Source organism: Lissotriton vulgaris, chromosome 11 (genome assembly GCF_964263255.1).
Source record: "Lissotriton vulgaris chromosome 11, aLisVul1.2, whole genome shotgun sequence".
NCBI lineage: Eukaryota > Metazoa > Chordata > Amphibia > Caudata > Salamandridae > Lissotriton > Lissotriton vulgaris.
The window spans coordinates 960,484,075-960,503,391 of record NC_141699.1 but is presented as its reverse complement, the minus strand read 5'-3'; the positions used below and the strand labels follow the sequence as shown (position 1 = coordinate 960,503,391).

At 46.2% G+C, this 19,317-nt stretch overlaps 1 protein-coding gene across 2 annotated transcripts in view; it reads right to left on the bottom strand.

Annotated features, from left to right (window-relative positions):
* The window catches only part of TIPARP (TCDD inducible poly(ADP-ribose) polymerase), an 85,537-nt gene extending 70,041 nt beyond the window's left edge, over positions 1-15,496 (bottom strand). The window contains exons 1-2 of one of the 2 annotated variants that reach the window (XM_086944126.1): positions 14,582-15,496; positions 4,273-5,255 (exon numbers count right to left, since the gene is read on the bottom strand). In XM_086944126.1, the coding sequence (XP_086800252.1) occupies positions 4,273-5,222 (950 nt within the window). In that variant the 5' untranslated portion in view covers positions 5,223-5,255; positions 14,582-15,496. Of the gene's footprint in view, positions 1-4,272; positions 5,256-12,220; positions 12,350-14,581 lie in introns of those variants that run through there. The other variant, XM_086944127.1, reaches the window with a different exon arrangement.
* Positions 15,497-19,317: the final 3,821 nt, after the last annotated feature.

Below are 19,317 nucleotides of genomic sequence, written 5' to 3'. Positions count from 1 at the left end.
ATCAGCCACTGTTGTTCGTATTTGGCTCTACTATGTCAGCAACAGTTGAATGGCAGATGGTCCTCCTCTATAAGCCTTTAAGAATGAGGAGAAATATAACAAGCATTGGCAAAGTCAATGGGTGATACTTATGTGAGAACTATTGGCTTTGACAATGTCTTTTAGCCATGCGGTGGAGCAGCATAGTTAAAAGTTAGCAAAAAGACGCTATGCCTGAGCGAGCGATGACCGCACCCAAAAACGTTTTTTTCTTATGGTAGGTGAGGACAACTCAGGCACCGGGAGGGAACATGGGAAGAAACAAGCAACCCAGACAACAGGATGGTGGGAGGGAATAAACACCAAGGACAATAGAAGAGGTGGAGTGGAAAAAACAACACAGACAATGGGAGGGAAAAAGCAGCATAAACGGGAGGGAACAAGCTACTAAGACGTTGGACAGGGGAACAACAACAATAATAATGATAGGGGATGAAGGAAGAAAAAGAATAGTACCTTAATCACAGCATAATTAGTTGAAGAACACTAATCAAAATGAAGCAATTAGTACTTGATCCATGCTCCATGGAAGGGAGAAACTAAAGTAGAGGAAGTGAACCTGGCATGCACTGGCCAATTAGGAGGAGGCAAATATGAGTGACAATGAAGCCAATGCATGGTAAGCAATGGGCAGACTTCAAGCCCCTTTTAGTAAACAAGATGTCTTACACATGACAGCTTATGCTCTGTTTCGGGCGAGATCTGAAAAGGGAACCCATATGCCAAATTAAGTAGAAAACTATAAAATAGCAGATGCCAAATGGCTACCGCCAGTTCAAAATCACAGAGCACAACATGCACAGCTAGTGAAATAGCCACATAAATCATGACAGGTCACATTTTACTGCAAGCTTAAGGGCCACTTGACTTGCAGTCCACTGAAGAACATAATGTTTCAAAAATGAAGACTGTGCTTTAACATTATTTGCTATTTTTTAAAGGACTGTGCAATGTATATGCTATTTTAGGATAGCCATGTCTGCTGACTTTTATAGTGCAGAGCCATATGTCTTTGAGAGCATCACGTTTACTTCTGGTGACTAAACAGTCCATAATGGTGAGACTGCATAGGTGACAACAGAATTTGGCACTAACATTTCCAGACTGAATCGACTGTGTGGTGCCTGTGCATCTGTGCATTCACATTAGGACTCTTAAAAAGCCAACCCTGGCCCCGACTGGCCAGTGCAACAATTACACATGTTGGTTCAGTCCCAATGGCTTGTTAACATCAGTGAAACTCCGAAGTGGCTACGCTACAACATGTGAAATCCCGAGATCAGAGCAAACTTGCGGACATACAAGTATACTCTATGCAATCTGTCCCAGCTAATACACATTTTCAGCAATGAGCCAAGGAAAGTCTTCCTCTTAAAGGGGCGGGACACAGTTCCCAACATTAGATTTCTAGTTGGAGTCTTGTTTAAAAAAATATATACCCAAGTCGTTTCATATAATGAGGCCAAGGTAACAGAAGGCGGGCGCACTCCGTGGTGGGCAAAGAGAAAGCAAGTGGTGTAAGACTAACCAGAAACAACAGGGGAATATTGGTCCAGACCCACCTGCAAACAAGGAGCATAGTGGCGCACAATGCAGACCGAGACAGGGTGTAGTGAGGTACCAGCCCCTACTGCAGGGACAAAGCAAAGTTGGGTCTGATCCAACAACTAAGAGGGAGTATATTTGGGTCATGCCGGACATCCAGAAGAGACATATCACGGTGGTGCCATACTAAAGACAAGCCAGAGCATAGAGCAGACACACTCAAGGAGTGAGAAGAGACCGTGCTTAGCGGGGCGGGCCGAACAGCAGATTCTGTGAATAGTGGTATAGAAAAAATCAATATTGTGGGCGGAGTCTTGCAAATTCTGCTAACAGACAAAATAGAAAGCATATATGATACAGAGGTCCTACACTTTTGACTGTAAAAATCCCCTAAAAATACTGCTTTAAAGGGATGCTTTTGCTGAATATTGCCACTCCACAGAAGTTTACTACTTGAAACAGAACAACGAGTGAAGTTCACCAGATCACGCCCAGACAGGACCAAATAGGGTGACCATCTTTACTTAGGTCATCAGTGACGCTGTTGCCACTTTTGGGTTTCTGTGTGATATTCTGATTTTTGTAGTCTTATTTTGCTTCAATTGAACAAAATAGACAAAAGTACCTGTAATCAATGATTATTAGATGAAAGACTCAGGGCTGGAGACAGTGTAGTGGAGAAGTGTGGCTCAGGGGTTAGAGGCGGCAGACCCGGAAGCTGAGATCGGCCCTCGACCAGGGTTCAATTCCCCGCCTCGGTGGGTCTTGGGCTCAAAAATTCCACGGACTCGATAATTCTCGCTCCGGTGCCTTCTCAACTCACGGGTTCACACTCTGCGACTCTGGGCAATAGCTTGCTTAATCTCCACAACGGCCCCTCGTGGCGGGATGCCTGGCTTTCACCTTGTGGATGCCCTGCCGGGGTTATCTCACAGGGGAATACCAGGACGGGTTCCCTAAGCAAGCGCCGGGAAACCCTTTGTGGGTAGCTGTGCGCTATATAAGCTCAAATACATTTACATACATTTACAATGTGATGTCCACCCAAAGACCACTACATACAGCATGATATACATGCACCCGTCTGAGAGCTGCATAAACAGACGACAATGTACACACATCAAGCACCAAGGTTCGCTCTGTACTGGAACAAGCGGGGTCACATCAGCGCTACATGAAAAGCACTCCACTGTTTCCCAGTAGAGCCTAGTATTAAAATAAATATTCTAATCACCATGCTCGTCGTAATCTGACGCTCTGGCCCAGGATATGTGCAGAATTAGATAGTACAGTATATCTCAAGAAGAAACCACTAAGCAAACTTCATGCTAACTTCTTGCAAACCAACTCTCAAAAGGATATAACTCAGGGAAGGCTGCAAAGTAGGGGCAGAACCCTTATAATACACATTTCTAAGCTATGGGATGCCATACCTCTCGCAAAAAGAGTAAATCCAATTATGCATTCTTTGGGAAAGTATTGAAAATACAATTTTCTAAAGACGCAACAAGGAACTCCGTAGGCAGCTTGTTGAAAGAAACTTGGTCCACTTAATATTTGAGTCCTCCTTATATTTCAACTACCCACAACAGCAATATTTGTCTCTGATAACCAGCTGTGTGTCATGGCCAAACAAGCCTGGGACTATACTTTCCACCTATGCATATAGGGCATGATTTATAGTTTGCGGAGAGGGTGTTCGGTCACAAATGTGGCAGAATACCCCTGTCCACTAAACCCCCTATCCACCCAGTCTAGAGCCAAACAGACAGTCGTCTTTCAAATGGTAGTGTCCCCTGCTCCCCTGTTGGGAAACTCACTCTGACGGGCCGAAAGAGTAGGGCCCTAAGAGTAGGGCCCTTTGGAGTAAGGCCATGAGACCGCCCGCCCCGTTTTGAGTGGATTGTTGTTTTTTTCTTCCCCGCCTGTCACTGCCAAGAAGTGCGTCTGGCAGAACCGTTGAGGACAAAAAAAATAGGACCCCACCACCCTGGGAAAAACTCCAGGAGTGTGGGCATCATTCGTTTTTTGTTTTTCAAAAACAAGCTCCCGCTTTGAGAGTTTAGTTTTGAAAGACAAAAAAATTAAGACAACGGCTGCCTGAAAGACAGCAACCACACTACACAGGCAGAGCTGACAGTGACCTATAAATATGGTGGCGGTAGTCCACCAGGGTAGTGGACGTCACGTCCTCTAAACCCCTGATGGTCGAGGGGCCACCTGCCAAACTTAAAGTCAGGCACTTAAGAGTTCCAAATGTATTATTGATCAGTTCTTGGTTCCAATCTTTTCATCCACAGTTCTTGGATAAGAGGGAAAAGTTGAATTGTGCTTAATATAAAACACTCAAATGAATGAATAATAGTCTGTGAAATGGCTTAGGCCTCTTATAAGCACCCGGAACTTTGAACTTTACAGCAGTTTCATCCGTGGTGTCTTTAACACCGGCCATAAGCCGTGCATGCTTGAATCATTCGTAGTGATGCTAAATATAATGTAGTGAAAAATAAGAGGATTGTTCAGCCTGGATCAAGCACATTCTGTTCTTTTTAAACAATTTATCTGTGTATGCAGTGGGAGAGTCAGTGATTGTGTGGCAAGTACTGAAAAGGGACGCTGTACAAGCTGGAAAGAATAGCTCTGCCTTATCACAGTTCATCATGTAGCCAGGATGGAGAGGGTACTTACTGATATTTCAGCTTGATTCTGTCGCTGTCTGGGTTGCAGTAGAGTCGCTCCAGGTGCTCCTGTGAGTCGTCGTTCACGCTCTGCCAGGCGCCGGTGGATCTACTTCGGACCTGCCAGTGGTAGGGGAGCACGGTGTGGTGCCTTGGGCAGTCCCTCCCGTGAAAACAAGTCCCCTCAAGGAAAGCCACACAGATTTCTATGCCCTCCCCCTGATGGATGTGATACTGCAGTTGGTTCAGAAGCTCAAAAAGAAGCAGAAGGGAAGCCTCCTCTGTTTGGCCTTGGAATAGTCCAGTGTTTGTGCTAGTACTGTGGGTTAAACTGCATTGTCCCAGGCAGCTGCCATCTTGGAACAGTCCCGCTGTGCAACGGTCTGTAGTCTTGTCTGGGCAGAACGAACTGGCAGCATTCGTTGGGCTCATTGGCAAGTGGGCATCTTGAAAAGGAGCATTGGCAGTACTAGCAGCAGTCGCATCAGACATTTCGGCCTGAAACACTTGGTCAGAAGACTCAATGAGGCCACACTGGTTATTTGAGGAGTCCTGGTCCTGCAACACAGAGGATAGGGGGTCTACCAGGGACCCGAGGCCTGGAGGCCCAGAGATCACTGCACTGGTTTGTGGGCAAGGAGATCCCTTTTTCCCAACTGGTTCACATAAATTGTTAGGGCTTGTGCCCTGGCTCCTGGGCACAAACACCCCATCTAGTGCACCGGCTCCTAACAAGCTTTTAAAGAATGGTTCTAAAGCCCGGAGGGTCTCCTTGTCCAGCCGTGCTTGGGCTTGCTTCTTTTTAAAGCAGGGCTTCAAGGGTGGGATCTTCTCGGTCAACCTCCGCTGATGGGGGAACGCATCTTCGGGAACCTGGGTGCACTTCATTACTGCACAGGGAGTCGTGCTGATGCAGGTAGCTGCTGGCTCCGACGCCATCAGGTGCAAGCTTTCCGCCATGGTGCTACAAATCCACAGCTGCGTAGAATGAACCTGTGGGGGGAACAAAATACAAAGCCTTAAAATTTCAAATATATGCAGACAAATGCAAACAAGACCACCCATATAAGGTGAATTACCTATAGACGACCACAAACAGCCATTTAAGTTGTTAAACAAAGCAACTATAGCCTACTGACTTCCAACTTTTTATCAAAGTGTAGTCTTCCACATCACCACGTGCACACAACTGGTGGCCTGTGGACCCCCATGCACTTATATAAGATCTCACAAGTACAGCAGTATATTAGACAATGATAAGTCCTCTTTCATGACAACAAACTTATAATTGGTCACTTTAGTGACATTTCTCCATCTGACAGACGTGCTCAACAGTAGGCATGGGAATGAGGGACACGGAAGCCAGGTGTGTCCTCAATTCATGCATCCTCATGAGGGAGGCTTGAGTTATGTATGGAACACGTCAGCCCAGTAGGCCACACACAACACATGTAAGCACCCTCTTTCTTCACTGTTTCATCTGCAACGTTTTTGCACGAGTTTGACACTAACAGAAGAACCCCGTACACTGCCCTTGTGAAGACTAGAATGTCTATATATTTAGTTTTCTTTAATAAATGTGTTTAGGTCTATTCTATTTTTTAGGGAATTGCCAGAGAATGTTTCAGTGAGTTTAGGAAGAGTAGAGGCCATGTCTATCGAAAGGTGGATAACAGGAGTTGAAATAAGTCAACACTCCAAGAATTGTTAGAGCTGTTTGCTGTGTTGCAGTACAAAAGAACGGGTTAAACAAAGAATGCACAGCAGACTGACCGAGGTGGACCTCATTTACCTCTAAAATTAGAAGGTACAGCTCGGATTTCGTAAATCCATGAACGTTTTACTCTGGCCCACAAAGTACGTTTTATTAAAAACAAAATCAACGAATATACTGAAAGCAAGAGACGCAGACTTGATGCTGTCAGGTGAATACTAACAGCAAAGCAGCAGGCGTGTGACCTTCCACTGACGGCCTCGGGATACTGGGGGCGGCGCAGCGCTTTGAAGTCACATATTCATAGCACAGAAGAATCCGAACCCTTGATGTCTGCTCAAAGGGTTAGGATATAGGGCCAGACAATGTACAGAAAGCGCTGCACAGGTCTTTGTAGGCAGTAAGCTTCTCGCACTACAAAGGTGGCCTTCGAGGCGCTCAAAGGGAGCAAATGAGCTCCAGAAAGAAGCGCGCCGGACCTCGAAGTGCATACATCTTAGAAGGAAAGCCCCGAAGGGGTCCTTAAAGGTAGGGGTGAAGATCACAGTGCTTTGAAGTTTGTGCTAGGACTGGTGGGCGCTCCATGGGAGCTGAGGGTGGGTACACAAAGAACTGCCAGAAATGTATGGTGGTCGCCCGGTGCCCTTTTGACACTCGCAGGGAGGAGGCCTGCACAGTGCAGGGCTTTGAAGTGCTACTAGCAGTGAATCCCTTTCACACACAGCCTCCGCGAAGACGACGGGGTCACGCAGAGTGCAGGAAGCCAGGCACAGCTTTGAAGCCGCATATTTCTTGCACTAAGGAGGTGGAGCCGTGGGCGTGGCCCAGAGAGGAATGTAGTGGGCTTTCCTCTCTCATAATTAACGCACCGCACTTTACGCCGTTCACGCTCCGAGGGGGCTGAAATGCGCAAGAAAATATGCACGAAGCGCTGGAGGTCACATACCTCCTGCACCAGGGGAGGCGGAGGCATTTTCCGCCGCTTCTTAAAGAGGCAGAGAATGCACAGAAAAACCGAGAGGGCACTCACTCAAAATGAGAGAGAGAGGAGAGAGAGAAAAAAAAAAAATATATATATATATATATATATATATATATATATATATATATATATATATATATATATATATATATATATATATATATATTCACAAAAAAAATGTAAAAGCCTTTCTTTAGTCACACACACTAATCTCTCCCTTTCACTGCCCCACCTAGTGCGTCACTTATGCACCTGCGGGAATTTCAAAGAAACCATGCTGCCCATCAACGGGTACCTGGCTATATGTTTATCAATGCGAGCCAACAGGCCTGTGACGCAACAAGCAACTTGCCTTTTTGGTTTTCCCTGAGAGATGACTCAGGCGGGGTTCGAGTCAAGCATTGAGCAAGAAGACACTTCAGCCCACAAACTTTTTACTTATGGCCAGATCAGAGGCTAGAACGCCAGGAGGAGTGGTATCCGCAAATTACCAAATCTCCTTCAAAGATGGCAAATAATGTTATGTTGGATAACCGCAGGCTAGGATGCGGTGTACAACTCTAACATAGCCGATTTAATCGTTCGGTGATCCATTTTTCTCAATCAGTGATGAAATAAAACCTGAATTTTTAAAACAAGGATCCCTCTTTCTTCTCAACATTAAAGAACTGCATCTACTTGGGAAACTCTGGGTTTACACCAGCTGAGGTTGCATATTCAGCTGGGCAACAGCTGGCATGATGTTTGCCACAGGTCCTCGTCACTGCTCAAGTTCTTCATGAGTACACTTGGCAGGATCCTGTGACGACTCCATACGCAATTCTTCTTTAATTTTCTCATTGGCCAGCTAAGGCAACAAAAATTTGTTGAGATATTGGACAAATCAATCACACAACTTTGTGGTGCTATTTGGGAACTAGTCCCTACATTTATTCTAATCTTTAATGAAATCTGTGGATTCAGGATGGAGTAGAATTAAGTTCTGTCACACTGTTAAAGCTAAAAACTTAAAGGTATGACAATTTAGCTGGCACAGTGGTTTGATCCCAGTTTGGCTAAATTTAAATCTGGAGGATGAGCCAATGAAAAATGCTTTTGGGCGACAATAATTTGGCCACCCCAACCGCATATCAATTGCTACGCACCACATTCAGGTCTTCTTCTGCCATTTCTTCTGGAGGTTTCAACCTCAATTTACAGTTAGTGTGCCTGACCAGAGAAATTAATAGTGGTCACTTGTGACTTAAAAAGCTGACCACAGACCCTGAAAATCTGTCCAGTTACAGGCCCATTCCTTGGCAAGATTAGAGCGAGGCTGGTGAATTGTTTCACTATTCAAATCAGGTTGGATTCCAACCACACTAAGGGATTTGAATGGTGGAGGTAGCACCACAGTTAACTCAGGCTTACGAAGGATAATATAGTCCCAGCACATATTTTTACTTGATTAAATACCTTTAAAGCTGCTGAGTATCCTGTCCTGCTCAATGTGACTGAAAGAGACAAAATAGTCTCAGATCTGTCTTTGATTCAGTTTTATTTGTTGGGTTACTCCTATTCAGCCGTGATCAGCCATTTTTGTATCTTATCCAGCTATATTCCATGTGGTGCACCACAAGTTCACTCTGTGTCATCCATCTTCTTTCATATTTCATCTAGGATGTCATGGTCACTAAATTGCATTTTTGTGTTACACTGGTGACACATAGGTACTGACTGATTGACAGCATCACTTCAAGGTGGGTTTGTGTTCATTTTTTTGTGGGCCTGTGACTCGATAGGCAGTCACTGGCTGACTAAGCTCGGTTAAATCAAACGCGATGGAGTTTGGGGGCAGAAATAACTTGTGATCATATCAGAACGGATGGAGGAACTGAGGGTTTGCTCTATTTGCTCTTATGCATCTCAGACCCTTGAGAGTGAAATAAACTTTTTCTCTGGAGCATGTTTTCACCAGAAACCATATCCTTATGAATATTACTTATTCTTCAGCTAAGAAGGTAAAACTTCAGCAGTTTCAACTGTGATACACTAGTGTATTGATTTTGCAAAGCCATGACAATGTATCTCCTGAACAAATTTCAACTTGTTGAAACTTCCTTAACTGGGCTAGGTATGGATGTAAGGAATCCCAGCTAATTTCCATCACATTTTGAGCTCCGCACAGGTACCTAAAGCTTTTGTAGCGTGTTAGCTACTGCCCAGAAGACTGATATGGGACCTGCAACAGTATCTCTGAATGCAAAATTGCAGTTCTGTCACAATACTGGTGTGCTTCATTCTGCTCATCAGAAGCTACTTGTGAGTTCAGGGCCAGGAGCAAAATGAGGGACAGCCGTGCCTTTTCTACTATGGTACTCTCATAACGGAACTTCCTTCTGCATAGTATTATGAGGGAGCAACAGCCCTTAACTTTTAAAAAGACAATAAAACCCTACCTCTGCCCTAAAGAGTCATCTGCACATTGGTGCTTTCAGTTACTATAGTGCAAAGAACACGCCGGGCTGCCAAGAGAGACTTGTGTGTCCACCATCAACCACAGAGCTTTTTTGTGCCTCGGCAGGCTCCTCGTCACAAAAATGAAGTGAAGACACTTCATTTTTGTGCGCGAATATCTCCAAAAGTTGGTAATAGGAGATAGCGATGTTAGCGACTGTTTCCAGTCGCTAACATCTTGGCACACCCACTTTGCATGTCATTAGTGATAAATATCACTGACATGCAAAGTGGGGCCCAAGATGGTTGCTATCTCCTACTAGCTGTCGCTAACTGGTGTTAGCGACAGCTAGGTAATAGGGAGATACACTTTTAAAGTCGAGCCTCACTGAATATTTCCATGCACATGGATGTGGTTCTTCCTGGTTGGTCAACACCAACTGACGAGCTTGGAATCCCGCAGAAGGGACACAAAACACACACAAAGTGCAATGATAACATAATGCAGGTATGTGATTGTGAAAGCCACGTGAGAGACTTTCCCAGAAATATCATTATGTGCTTAATCATAACAAAACATGAAGGTGCGGAAAGAAAGGAACTGATATTAGCACATCTCGTGGCACTTAAAAGTGGCGTAACTCCTCACTTCCGGAGCTACCTCAGTGCGGAGCCACACAATGCATCCTCCCAGTTCGCCCGAATACTGCTTTTGAGTTTTCTGGATCCAGTCAGGTGCCTGAGGGAATATTGACATGGAAGGGAATCTGCAGTTAGCTAGAGTATCTACCAGAAAGAGCGTCACCGAAGACAAGTAACTCGTTCACTATGCAATGGTCATCGTTAGAGTTAGAAAAAAATAGCAATGAACAAACCTGATCTGCCATTGTTCAGTGGGGGGCCAGGTGTTTGCTGGCAGAAAGATGACTTTTTGGTCAAGGTGCATTTCTAAAATGGCCACAGAAAGTTGGACATTGAGTTTCTGAATCCAAATTCTTCGGTTTTCTCCAATACCACTGTTTAAATATTGTGATCCATGAATTGCACTGGATTTGGACAGAATATCCTTTACAAAAAGTGACTTAACATATGTATGAATAGCATTAGCTCACCGCCACACACCAGAACTCTGGCACGTATACCATAACCCTGTGTTTTGGTTATTGTTCACTTTCCAGACTTTCATACTAGCACAGAGAAATGCAAAGCTCTCATTATGGTTTGCATACATTTTCAGCCGTTTTGCAAGGCTAAGTGTACACAACACAGGTATTTAAAATGGGTTTCCCATTTGTTTGCATAAGTCCCAACCTCAGGCAAAATGTCAGCTCATCAACATTCTGTGTATACAGGGTGGTCTGAATGCAAATGTCCACCTTTTCAGTTATACTTCATTTGTAAGCATACTGGTTCTCACTCAAAACCCTTTCCTTTTGTGAGAGATTCAAATGATCTCTTGCAAACTTTATCACGCACCCAGCTGCAAACACCAGTCCCCTCTCCTAAACACAGCCTGCCTCATATGAAATCCTCCTCCTCACTGTTACATAACCTGTCTGAAACATAATCGTCTCTCACAGCAGGTCATAAGAATCCTCCTGTCTCTCTCAGTCCCAGACACTGTCCCCTATCTAAGCCCTAGAACATCCCGGCTTATTAAATACAAACAGGTCCGGTCTGTTCCACAGGGCTTGCGCTGACGTCTCTTGTGACATCAGCGATCTTGCTGCAGGCATTTGCCCTGCCTCATGTCAGTACACACAGAACATTAGCCACACCAGGCACATTTTTTTTTCCCATCTCACAAACACGCTATCGCATCAGTGCATCTAGCAGTGAAAAGGTATTATGAAAGCAGTACGGCTTAAGGGGACAGAGTGAAGACATTTCCATATGGCATACCAGGGGTAGAGACGGGAAGCACGTTCCCAACATCCTATACAGTGTGCATCAGGAATGTATCAGTGTTCTTTCTTTCAATAACAGGTTGAGCCTATTTTTTGTGGAATTATTTTGTGAATCTCCATTGCAGATTCACAATTCTTTGAACTATCAATAGAGACAGCTGCAGATTCGGAGAAGGGCTCTGAAATGCTGTTTTTGTTGTATTTTATGTGGGATTCCATGGAATTCCAAATCATAATAAAATACATTGAATTGTGTTTACCAGTGGAGAAGGGCTCTACCTACCCATCACAATCTCATGATAGTTTCCATTTCTCTAAACAATCGCAAAAAAACACCATGATCTACAATAAAAAAATACATAACTTATTTGAGACACTCAATCCCATTATACCTATGAGTGCACAAGGCAACTGAGGTTGCCTAGCTGGAGACTCTGGCTCTTGCCTTCTTGACTGAAGAATAATACATCTCTCTCTAGCTGTGAGAAGTAGTGTTTTCCTTTCCAAACACAGTCACAACTTTACCAATGCAAAACCGCACTAGGCCGTACAGACACACAACCTTTTTATGAGTTAAAAACACAGTCATGCTATGCGTTAGAGACACACAATTATGCAATGTGTTACAGACATAAAATTCTCCTATATGTTATCTTCACACAATCCCAAACTGCTTTACAGACACACCACTGAGATGCCTTTTAAACACACACACACACAATTATACTGTGGCTTACAGGGGCGCATGTGTTTTAAAAGCACAACATCACACCCTATCTAACAAAGCAGAGAATAAAAGTCAGATCTTTGCACATACACAGCCACGTTCCCCGTATTACAGACACGACCATACGGGCTCATTTACATACGGCAATTCATTGCCCAACACATACATCCTTATGGACGTGAGGCCACTTACCTCCACTCTCACTCATCTGGCGCACGACAAAGCCTCACGAGCGGCCAGCTCACAGCTCTCATTTCCTCTAGTGTACTGGAGGGCGGACAGGAGACGCGCTCACTTCCGGGATGAACTCTTGGCCCGCCGCCGTCCCATCCCCAGAGCTCCCCTGTGCGGTCACGCGCTGGGCGGCTCGCGCCGGGTGCGCTCCCCAGCTGTCGTGAGAGGCTCACGTGCCGCGCTTTTGTTTCCCAGCACGCAGCCGCCTCCAGAGCACGCAGAGGCCCGAGGTCACGCACCCGCGACACCCAGCCCTGCTCTGCACAGTATCACTCTGTCTCCCGAACACACCCATCCTTTCATGCTCACATGCACGCTTCTCTTTCTCAACACACACGCACGCACGCACGAAAAGAGCCACAAGGCCGCCTCCCCGCGCTGGGTCACACGTTAACCCGCTCTGCACCACCGCGCGCTGGCACGCGAGGAGTTTCACAGACCCGGGTCACGCAACGCCCCGCTCGCGGCCCAGATGTGCGCGTGACTAGGGGGAGTTGGAAGGGGCGCACTCATTTCTTCTGGGACTCAAAGTTTTGGCTTCTGCAGTTAGACGTGCAGAGCTACCAAAAAAGGGTCTGGTTGGCAGCCCTGTCAGAGTTTCAGAGGTTGACAGGCAGATGTAATAACTTTAGTAGTCCTCGTCCAGCGCTACAACTCCTCCTCAGGGCTACTTAGCGCTACATAAATGCAATTACTAAAACTGCCCTGTTTGGAATTTGTGAAAATATACCGAGTAAATAATTCCAGAAAAAGAAACTACTGCGATGTGTAGTTTAAGATGTGCCTTCCACATGACATGACATTATTGCGCACCCCAGGCCCCTCCAGATGTCTCGGGCGCTGTGCTGTCCTTCCTACCAGTACCTGCAACGCTCTGGCTGCACTCAGACCGGGGTTGGGGGCAGCGATGGGAGCTGGCTCTGCGGAGTACGCGCTATCTCTCACCACCCGGATCTCTCACGTAGGTGAAACCCGACTCTCAACAAACACTGCTATCCACCCCTGGCGTGAGGGGGGCCCCCAGCACCCAGGGAAGGGAATGCGTGTGAATCACTAATGTCCCCATTTGTGGCAGCCTCTGAGGGGGGAGGGGGCAGTTCAATCTAGGAAACATCTACATATAAATAGCATTCATTTTAACAATGTGATTTCATCTCAACAATGAGCACACACAACTTATTCTGCATATCTAGATGTCAATATACATATGTCATGCCCTTATTTTGCAGAGTTCAAGACAAACCTAAGTAAATTACGAAGAGATGGTCCATCAATGCAAACAGAGAAAACATAAATTTTGTGGTGCGCCCCAATATTTAGTGCCTCGCAGCGCAGTGTGTGTTAGTACGTTGGTCTACGAGGTGAGAATTGAAAAAAAGCACAATAACTCACATTTCCTCTTCTAGCTGACACTTAGGTGTGATCGCTTCGGCAGCACATGTACTCAAATGGGAGGTGACACTTAGGTAATATGAATAAATAAAGATCGACTTCATCCAAGGGGACGGTGTGTCCAGATTTCTAAACTGTACAGCGCAGAAACTAAAAACCCGGTTACAGTTGGAACCCCCATAACCATGTGTGATCCTGAGCAAAACTCTATTGTGAAAACCCACAAATCTTTTCTGCAAGAGTGGAGCGCGTCTTGGGGAAACTTGGGCTTTACACTCAAGTCAGGAGTAAAGGCATTTTCGGCAAGGACGCCTTGAGCATGAGTGTAGCAGCGCATGCGCAACTTCTACGAATAATATAGCGCTCCATCGACCACTTCTTAGTTTTCTATACGCTATGCATAGCTGTTATTACAATTACACTGTTTTTGTGCTACTCAATTTTTAAGAGCATCTCAGACTGACTTTGGGATGCAAAGGGTTAAAATGTACAGCCGGTGGACGCCGCTAGACACGCACCGGGTTGTAAAGACTCGCAGACTCCAGCCATGGCTCTTTCTTTTGAACGTGAATGGATTTGTACAGGAAACATGTGGATTCGCTCATCGCTGGGTTAAAATACAGATGTGCCGAGTCCACTCTGGGGGTAAGCCCCCTCAGGATATAAATGTAACGTTTAAAAAAAAGTTATTTCCCTATAATACATTGGTGTACGGCGATTGTGAGGGGAAACAAATTGTGTGTGTGTGTGTATATATATATATATATATATATATATATATATATATATATATATATATATATATATATATATATATATATATATATATATATATATATATATATATATATATATCGAAAGCAGAGCCAACACATTAACAATCAGAGCGGTCTGAAACACTGGAGCAAATGCGGCATCGTACATTACCTGACTACGGGCTCGCTGGGAGCACAGGGGAAGGCATGATGCCCCTAGCGCTTGGTAACCCCAGTCCGGGGTGTATGTCTCATGCACGGAGTCTCCTTCCCCGAGCTGGAGGTGGTGGGGGTGCCGCAGGCCAGACCTCCACTGCCCGGGATACGCCGTGGAGCGCCTCTCCCTGGCCAGCCGCTCTCCTCCCTGGGTTTACGCCGGGAGGTGCTTCGATCTGCCAAGCGCTTCCTTCCCAGGTGTGGGCGCAGGCTGCCCCGGCTCTCTGTGGGACGACTTGTCTCTCCTTGGGTTAGAACTGGAAGGGTGGCATGTGGACAAACACGCTGGAGGTGCCCTTCTGGTTGAGCGACCCCCTCTCGGAGGTGTGTGCAGCAGGTTGGATTGGAGGTCTCCACGAGTACACTTCTGCAGCAGATCGGAATGGCTTTTGTGCAGGTTCGTGGTGCACTAGACTTGTGTGCAGCAGCAGGCAGGGAAGGTTATTTGTGCACTAGCTTCTTGTGCACGGGGGAGTGTGCACCAGCAGGTCCGGACAGCTCTTTCGGCACCAGCTTCTTGTGCACTGCAGGTCGGGAGGGCTCTTTGTGCACCAGCTTCTTGTGCACAGCCCTGGGTTGTGAGCACCGGCCGGCAGCGGAGACCCGGGACCCTGTGTGTGACCTGAGGCAGCAGCCGGCTGGGGCAGCTCTCGTCAGCCGTCTCCCTCTGCGTCTGCAGGGCTGCACTCAGGAAGGTGTCTCGTCTCTCCACGACCTGCTGGTGTGTTCGTGACAAACCACCCATCCTTCCCTCCCTCCCCCACCTCCTCCTCCGCAGCGCTCAGTGCCGAGAGAGGGGGCGGGGGCTCCGCTCTCACGTTGCACTTGGGTGTTTTAAATGTTGCTTCCAGTAACCACTCCGAGGGCAGCGGCACGACTCGGGGCGGAGCTGGAGACACCTCACGGTACCAGGAAGTGATGCTCTGGCCGGTTATATGTGGATCGGGAGGGAAGGGCAGTCTGGCTGACATGTTTTCCCTCTGCTGCGCCTGCTATAAACCTATGGCCGTTGGGAAGAGGCTCTGCTGCTCTCTAGTGGACGAAGCCTGGAAGCAGGTCTCAGTGCTACATGGGGGCCACAGATACATTACTGTGATTTTAAACAGGGTGGCACCTATCAGCAGTGCAGCAGGTGCAGCTGTACCGGAGCCCAGGAGTCTGAGACCCTTTCTACAGCTGAAGTGGTTTTTTTTCACTACCAAACCTTGAGGAGCCCAGATTCCTTCCTTGCATAAGGGTCTATTTCGTCTTTTCTACTTTCAATTTTTTTTAAACATTTTTATATAGTGCAAACTTGATACAAAGGTATTGGAGCGCTTTACATGAGAACCAATTGTAATGCACAAGGGCGCATTCAGGTTTTTAGGTCGAGCCTGGGCAGCGCATGCCCTGCGGCATGCTGTATTGGTATATGCAATAGAAGCCCCGCCCATTCTCCACCCATATTTGTCATTGGCTTGTGTCATTGCCCTTCGTAAATGCTGGCTTCTGATTCATTAATTGGCTTGTTAATCCCTCCATAGTGTCACCTCCCATAAGGACTGGCCCTTTTACTTCAGTTGTTACACGGTACGTCTTTTTTAGTCTGTAAGCACTATTTTCTTTAATGAATTTCTCTTACTGCAGGAACGACATGCTTTCCTGTAGATTATAGTTCCAAACAACGGCGGACACAGTGACCACACTATCCTGTGGTGTTCCCTTGTTATGGATAGCAAACAGTCAATCTGATTTGAGTGTGCACAAGACTGGTCCAGCACTTGCCGTTGTTGACTGCCAACTGCTGTGCAGACAAATAAAGAAGTCAAACTTTTGGAGCGGTGCACCACTCGGTATTGAGACCAGTAGTAGTCAAGTAATAAGATATCACAGAAGCGGACAGCTCTCCATACCGCCCATTCGACAGATACAGCGCAGACCGGCCCTTACCAAGGAGGCCAGCGCAGCCCGTTCTACCAACCCTGCACCTTCGTTTCCTCACCAGGGAACGTGGACAATATGCCCTGAAGAAGTTCATTCCCATGAACGAAACGCGTTGGCTGGCAATTTTTTTTGTAAATAAAGGATTGTTCAAGACTTTAACATCACAAGACTCATTGATTACTTTACTACTGGTCTCAATACCGAGTGGTGCACCGCTCCAAAAGTTTGACTACGACATGCTTTCCTGCAACATTCAGCCCTCCAAGCCGGCTTTTACTTTCCAAGCAGCCTGGGACCATGGCGCCCGCTTCTTTGACTAGGTCTTGCATTTACAAGAGTTTAAGCTATTGCCATTGTAAATGACAATACCTTTTATTTCTGTGTTAATTAGCAAAACAGATAAATGAAAGGCATTGTCATTTACAATGCCAATAGCTTAAACTTTCGCAAATGTAAGACCTATTGAATTGCAAAATCTTTTTTTTTTAGGCACCAATTGATTTATCCAGACTCACAGGATGTTGACCCAATGCCCTGCAGACTCAGACCTGCTACTCCAGTTCCAAAACCGGCAGTTGGCCACAACCTCTTTGCTTGATTATAAAATAATTTTTATTCCAGATGTGGCTGAATTTACTTCTGTAATTATACAAGGAAGTTCTTACATTACGTTTGCATAGTTTTGCTCCATGCAGCCTGTTTTGGGCATTCCATTGCAGGACTACTCTGTACCCGACTAAGTGCATCAGCGCTCACAAACATGCAAGTTTCGTTCATTTAGATTATTATTCTTGTGATGGTCAAGTGTAAATCTATATGCAGAGCAGGGTAGCGGTGCTGGAACGATTTTAAGAGTGGAGGCGCTGTCATCAATTTTATAAAAAGTACAGTTGATGGACAGAATACTGAACTATGTCAAACATTCAACCTAGTAAAGTGAATTGGGCATAGATCCATAGTTCTTTTTGCTCCCCATGCCATTCCAGTTTAAATCCAGCCATATGCAAATCACTCTTGACCCTGCTCCCCACTGGAACAGTCTAGCCCGAACAGCGAGGCCAGGCCCTCCCTGGTTAGTAAACAAACATCATGGGACAGGTTTTGGGGTATCATCCTTCATCAGCCAGGCCAGCTTGACTCCAGTGGCATGGAGAGAATGGGACACGGGACCCACATCTCGGCATACCCATCCCACTTGGGGTGACAAATGCAAAAATAACAATGAATAGACAGAATGCTGATTAATGACAAACATTCACCCCAGTACAGAGATCTGGGCCTAAATCCATCGTTTTTGTGCTCCCCATGCCATTCCATCCATCATCTCTGTGTCTTTTGCTTTCTTACCCTAGCCATATGCAACCCAGTCTGGACTCTGCTCCCCATGGGAACATTCCAGCCTAAACTGCCAGGCCAGGTCCTCCCTGGACGGGAAACAAGCATTGTGGGACCGGTTTCGGGGTACCCCTTCTCATCAGCCCGGCTAGGTTGACTCCAGTATCATGGAGATCACACGACCCATGTCTGAGCATAAACAGCCCACTTGCAGTGACAATGCAAAAAGAAAACTTGCTGGACAGAATGCTGAACAATGTTAAACATTCACCCCAGTACAGCGATCTGGGCCTAAATCCATAGTTGTTTTGCCCCCCATGCATTCCATCAATCATCTGTATCTCTTTTGCTTTCTTACCGTAAGTGCGCCACATATGCCCAGACATGGGTCTCGGCTTCACTGTGCCACTGGATTCAAGCTAACCTGGCCGAGGAGGGGTAATACCCCGAAACCAGTCCCAAGATGCTTGTTTCTGCTCCATAGAGGACCTGGCTTGGCAGTTTGGGCCTGACTGTTCCCATGTGGAGCAGGGTCAAGACCGATTTGCAAACAACTGTGTCTAAACTAGGGTGGCATGGTAAGCAAAAGAATGATGGATTTAATTCAGACCTCTTTACTGGAGGTGAATGTTTGATTTGTTCTGCATTCCGTCCATCGTCTGTGTGTCTTTTGCCATCAATTTTACATCACTGAAGTATTAGAGATTTTGAAAAATCCAAGCAGGAGCGGCCGATGTTGGAGTTTAGTGGCGGGGTGGGCAGGAAGAGGGCATAGGAGTCGCATGGGGAGAGAGGGGCAAAATAAAAAAAACAATAATGAAAAAAACTTATTCGCAGCCTGCCATGTCACTCTCATCTGCTCTTCTCCAGGTCGCACAGGCTCCCAGAATGCCCTTTGGCCAATCCTAAAGCTAGTCTCATACATGAGAGCTGCTTCAGGATTGGCCTGAGCACCGTCAATATGTGCTCCAGGACAAACTGCGCCTGTGCCTGCTCTCCCCAACCTAGCTGCATTGCTGGGTTGGAGAGAGTTTTCATTGCGCATGATGGTTTGGCCAGCCTGAGACAGCTGGCCAAACCATCATACACAGTGAAGGGAGTGCACAGACCACTTCCCTCAGTGCCTGTCACTCCCAGGCCCCGCCCCTAAGACTCGGCACGAAAAAGGAAAAAAGAAACGTTGCTTAATATTGTTTTATTTTTCCTTTCCTGACGTTTTTGGGGGGTGAACCTCCTCGCCATGGCGGAGGAGCCACCGCTGAATCCAAGCGTCACGCAAAGAGCAACTGTAGCAAATGAGCCACGCTCATTCTGAAAGAGAGTGGTAAAGGTGCAGTATGTCGTTTGCGGTGCATTTAGGAGCACACTATTGCGAATATATTACTGAGGCATGGGTTAGCAGCATACTGTCATTTACAGAATGGCTATTCTCCT